Below are 6,000 nucleotides of genomic sequence, written 5' to 3'. Positions count from 1 at the left end.
TCAAACCCACCAGCCACTCCTCAGAAGGAAGGTTGGGCAATCCTACTTCCGTATGATACTGCCTCGGAAACCCAAGGAGAGGTCGCTATGAGTCAGGGCCAACTCGACGGCACATAACAACAACAACAACGTTCATCAAAGAACGATATTTTTGTGTAGCAAAGGACCCAGCTTCTTAAGCATTAGATTAGACAGACCAGCTTCGAATGATGTTGAAAGGTAGAGTTAAGTAGGCAAAAGATGATAGGTAGAGTACTGGTGACCGACAGCAGGTAATAGCTCAGGCAAGGGGCTAGCACTGGGGAGGTTCATCAAGGGATAGCAAGGAGGGTATCTGGTAAGTATGGAGATAGTCTGTCATTAGGAATATAGAAATCAGTGATACTTGTAGATCAGACAAATAAAAAACTATGATTCTGTAATTCTTAGCCAGGATGGATAGCACTATTGAAAATGGGTAACAAGCTTGTTATTTTCATTTCCTAGTTAGCATGTTGTTGTTGTTGTTATGTGCCGCCAAGTCGGACCCAACTCATAGCGACCCCTCCTTGGGTTTCCGAGGCATTATCACTATGGAAGTTGGCATAGGAGAAGTCTATCAATTGACAGATATTAGACCTGAAAGTCTAGACCAGTTGGGCTGAGTGAGGAGATAGGATAAATTATTATTGAGTAACCTGAAGTCTCTTAATTTACTTATACATGGCAAAATTGCTCAGAAATTATTTAGCTTATAAAAAAGAGGCAAGTGCTCATCAACAGATGAATGAATAAACACACTATGGTACATACATACAACAGAATATTATGCAATGTTAAAGAACAAAAATGAATCTGTGAAACATCTCAGATGTATGAAATGTATGAAACTAGAGGACACTGTGATTGAATTGAGTAAATCATAAAAGGATAATTCCTCTTTTTTGCTGACCCTCTCCTTTACAAAGCATGATGTCCTTCTCCAAGAATTGATCCCTCCTAGTAACGTGTCCAAAGTAAGCAAGACCAATATATTTGATAATATATCTTGGAGAACAATCACATTAACTTATTGAGTCTAGAAAGAAATTCTTGATGATCTGAAGATATTTCTCCCCCCTTCTTATGCTTCTAAGCATAATTTCCCTGCACCAACTCTATAATGCTGTATGGACCCACTATTCTGATCTTTTCTGCTTGGTATGAGACTGCTATTGAGTCATGTTGTCAAAGATAATAATACTGAATGCCCCTGGATAAAGGCTTAATATTCATATCTCAACTGTTATTTAGCATCTGGCTCCTCAAGGTGTGGACAGTAGACCAGCAGCATTTGCATCACTTGGGATGTTGATAGAAATGCAGAATCTGAGGCTCTTCTCCAGGGTAAGTAAACAAGATTCTGCATTTTAACAAGATCCTCGGGTAATTTGTATACTAACTAAAGTTTTAGAAATGCTACCTAGCATAGATATTACTTTATAATAATATTTAATGTTCCAATTACTATTGCAGGATAACAAAATACCCCAAATTAAAGTGGCTGAAAATAAGAACAACAATTACTTTATTATCTCTAATGATTTCTGAGGGTCAATAATTCAGGAAGAGCCCATCCAAGTAGTTCTTTTTCATGGTCTTTCATGGAATTGCAGTCAAACAATGGCTAGATGTGGAACTCTGGCAGCTGGAGCATCTGGGACTGGCTTGACATCTCTCTCTCTTATTGAATCCCAGGGTTTCTCCATGTGGTCTCTTTGCCTTAGTTAGTTTGGGCTTTCTCCCAGATGGTTACTTCAGGTCAGTTGGAATACCTACATGTGGCTGTATTCCTCAAGAACAAGTATTTCAGTGGACAAAAAAAAAAGTTGAGTGGCCTTTTATGACCTATCCTCAGAAGTTACATAGAGTTCTGTCATATTTGATTGTTTGAAACACCATAAAACCTCACCCCATTTGAAAGGGAAGGTAAATACACTGCACTTCTTGTGGGAGGATTGTCAAAGTCACATTGTAAGAAGAGTATTGGATAGAAGATATTGTTGTAGCCATCTTTGGAAAATGCAATCTGTCACACATAATTTTACAGATGTGTTCTTTTCTCTTTCATTGGGTAGATGTGTATCAGTGCTTAGTTTGATGATTAAAGTACTTTTTGTTCAGTGCTTATTAAATATTCACAATATCAACATAAGACAATCATCTTTACTTTACTGGAGGAGGACCTCAGATAGATTGTCCCAGAGTTATGCTGAAAATGAGTGGTAGTTTGATAAACATTCAAATGAATTTCTCAGGATAAATGCAAATACTACTTTTTCCTTTCTGTCTTCTTTGATTTTCTCAGTTAGAAATTATTGTACTCTAACCGGGTTAGAATTTCACCTGTTTCTCCCACTGAACTCCCTATTCTGGACTTTGTGTAAGAAATGAAATAATGTATCTAGGGTTCTTGGCATATGGCAGGACTTAAAATTGTACCTATTATCATTAAAGCTATTTATATGTGTTTCCAACTTCTCTCTCTTGCTGTGTGCCATTGAGTCAATTCCAATTCATAGAGACCCTATAAGACTGAGAAGAACTGTCTCATAGGGTTTCCAAGGCTGTAATTATTTTATTCCATTGTGATTTGGGAGCAAGTTTACAGAGCAAATTGGTTTTCCACTAAACAATTCATACACATTTTGTTTTGTGACATTCATTGTAATCTTCACAATGTAACAACACTCTTCTCACTTCCTTGTGTTCACTATTTCCCTTTATCCTTTTTTCATATCCCTTACTGCCTTCTGAGTTTTATTTCTGGGCAAATGCCACCCTTTTGATCTTGAATGGTTGATTTTTCTAATAAACATGTATTCTTGTTCACCTTATAGGTCTGTCTATTAATTGTTAGACTAAACATGGAACACACTGGAATCAGATTGAATACATCTGTGGCAAGAGGCAGTGGAAAAGCTCAATATCTTCAGTCAAAACCAGTCCAGGAGCTGATTGTGGAACAGACCATCAACTGCTCATATGCAAGTTCAACTTGAAGTTAAAGACAATTAAAACAAGTCCAAGAGAGCCAAAATATGATCTTGAATATATCCCTCCTGAATTTTTTTTTTTTGTTGTTGTTATGTGCCGTTGAGGTGGACCCGACTCATAGCAACCCCTCCTTGGGTTTCCGAGGCAGTACCACTATGGAAGTAGATTGCCCCATCTTCCTTCCGAGGAGTGGCTGGTGGGTTTGAACCACCAGCCTTCTGGTTAGCAGTCAAGTGCCTTAGCCACTATGCTACCAGAGATCATCTAAAGAATAGATCTGGTGCATTGAACACCAACGACTGAAAACCAGAAGAATTGTGAGAGTATATCAAGAATATTATCCATGAAGAAAGCTAGAGATCACTAAAAATACGAGAAATGAAGAGAAGACCAAAATGGACGACATAAGAGACTCTGAAACTTGTCCTTGAGCAGAGAGTAGCTAAAGCAAATGGAAGAAGTGACAAGATAAAAGAGCTGAACAGAAGATTTCAAAACCAATTACTTTAATGAAATGTGCGACGACCTGGAGTTTGAAAACCGAAAGGGAAGAACATACTTGGCATTTCTCAAGCTGAAAGAATTGAAGAAAAAATTTAAGTCTTGAGTTGCCATATTGAAAGATTCTATGGGCAAAATATTGAATGATGCAGGAAACATCAAGAGAAGATGGCAGGAATATACAGAGTCACTGTATCAGAAAGAATTGGTTAATCTTCATCCATTTCAGGAAGTGGCATATGATCTAGAACCAATGGTACTGAAGGAGGAAGTCAAAGCTGAAATGAAAGAAATGGTGAAGAACAAGGCTCTGAGAATTGATGGAATACTGATTGAGATATTTCAACAAAAGATGCCCCATTGGAGGCACTCACTTGGTTATGACAAGAGATTTGGAAGACAGCTACCTGGCCAACTGATTGGAAGAGATCCATATTTGTACCCATTCCAAAGAAAGGTGATCCCACAGAATGTGGAAATTATAGAACAATATCATTAATATCACACACAAGTAAGATCTTAATGAAGATAATTCAAAAATGGTTGCAACAGTATATTGACAGAGAACTTCCAGAGGTTCAAGCTGGATTCAGAAGAGGACGTGGAACAAGGGATATCATAGCTGTTGTCAGATGGATCTTGGCTCAAGGCAAAGAATACCAGAAAGATGTTTACTTGTGTTTTATTGACTATGAAAAGGCATTTGATTGTGTGGATCATAACAAATTATGGATAACATTGAGAAGAATGGGAATTCCTGAGCACTTGATTGTACTCATGAGGAATCTGTACCTTGACCAGGAGGCTGTCGTTCGAACAGAACAAGGGGACACTACATGGTTTAAAATCAAGAAGGGAGTGCGTCAGGGTTGTATCCTTTCTCCACACTTATACAATCTATATGCTGAGAAAATAATCTGAGAAGCTGGACTATATGAAGAAAAACGTGGCATCAGGATTGGAGGAAGAATCATTAACAACCTGAGATATGCAGACGATACAACTTTGCTTGCTGAAAGTAGGATGACTTGAGGCACTTACTGATGAAGGTTGAAGAATACAGTCTGCAGTATGGATTACATCTCAATATAAAGAAAACAAAAATCCTTCCAACTGGACCCATGAACAGCATCACAATAAATGGAGAGAAGATTGAAGTTGTCAAAGAATTCATGTTACTTGGTTCTACAATTGATGCCAATGGAAACAGCAGTGAGGACATTAGATGACGTGTAGCACTGGGAAGGTCAGCTGCTAAGGAACTGTTGTTTCAAGTGCTGAGGAGCAAGGATTTCTCCTTGAGGATTAAGGTGTGCCTGACACAAGCCATGATATTTCCAATCGCCTCATATGCATGTGAGAGTTGGGCAATGAATAAGGAAGACCGAAGGAGAGTTGATGCTTTAGAATTGTGGTGCTGGTGAAGAATGCTGAAAGTACCATAGACTGCTAAAAGAACTAACAGATCTGTCCTGGAGGAAGTGCACCCGAAATGCTCCTTGGGAGCAAGAATGGCCAGACTTAGTCTCACCTATTTTGGTCATGTTGTGAGAAGGGACCATTTCCTGGAGAAGGATGTCATGCTTGGTAGGGTGGAGGGTTGACGAAAGAGGGGGAGGCCTTCAACAAGATGGATTGACACGGTGGCTCTGATGATGGGCTCAAATATAGCAGGGATCATGGAGATGGCATGGGATTGGGCAGTGTTTCGTTCTGCTGTGCATGGGGTCACTATGAGTCAGAAATGACTCCATGGAACCTAACAACAACAAAACATTGAGCCATTAGGTAAGCTCAGTTCCAGTCTTGAAGGGTGTCTAAGGACCATAGTCTCAGAGGTTCCATCAGTCTCCAATCAAGCAGTAAGCCTGGTCTTTTTTATGATTTTGAGTTTTGTTCCACATTTTTCCCCACTCTCTCTGGGACTTCCTGTTGTGATCCCTTTCAGAGTACTCAGAAGTGGTAGTTGCATATCATCTAGTTCTTGTCTTAGCATCATGGAGGTTGGAGTTCTCATGATCCATTAGTCATTTGGATGAGTTGTTTCCTGGAGTCTTTGATTTTCTTCACTCTTCTTTGTTCTGAACAGGGAAAGACAAGACCAAAAGATTTACTTTAGATGGCCCACTCACAAGCTTTTAAGGCACCAGTTGCTGTTCAACAAAGTAGGATGTAGAACATTGCGTTTTGTGGACTGTATTATGCCAATTGATCTTAGTGTCTCCCAACACTATGACCTGAGCCCCTATATGACTCATTCCTTTGAGGTATTTGGTTATGGCTATGAAGTTTTAATATCTTTGTGCCTTGTATGCTCTACTGTATTTATGGACGTATTAGCATACATATGAATATGTATGTAGGGATATCCTCGGTCAAACCTATATTTGTTTGTGAGAGTAGTCCTATTTGCCTTCCCACCCCTGTTTAGCTTGAGTGTCTATCTATGTATCCACTCAAAAACTATTGTTGTTACTTATTTCA

The 6,000-nt window shown here is 39.0% G+C and overlaps 1 protein-coding gene across 1 annotated transcript in view; it reads left to right on the top strand.

Annotated features, from left to right (window-relative positions):
- LOC103198651 (afamin-like) overlaps positions 1-6,000 on the top strand; it is a 78,376-nt gene that overhangs the window by 65,652 nt on the left and 6,724 nt on the right. Inside the window, exon 14 of the mRNA XM_007942821.1 lies at positions 1,273-1,365. Coding sequence (XP_007941012.1) covers positions 1,273-1,365 — 93 coding nt within the window. The remainder of the gene's footprint in view (positions 1-1,272; positions 1,366-6,000) is intronic.

Source organism: Orycteropus afer, unplaced genomic scaffold (genome assembly GCF_000298275.1).
Source record: "Orycteropus afer afer isolate SDZICR_OR568_19922 unplaced genomic scaffold, OryAfe1.0 scaffold00098, whole genome shotgun sequence".
NCBI classification, from domain to species: domain Eukaryota; kingdom Metazoa; phylum Chordata; class Mammalia; order Tubulidentata; family Orycteropodidae; genus Orycteropus; species Orycteropus afer.
This window is presented reverse-complemented; position numbering and strand designations above follow the sequence as displayed.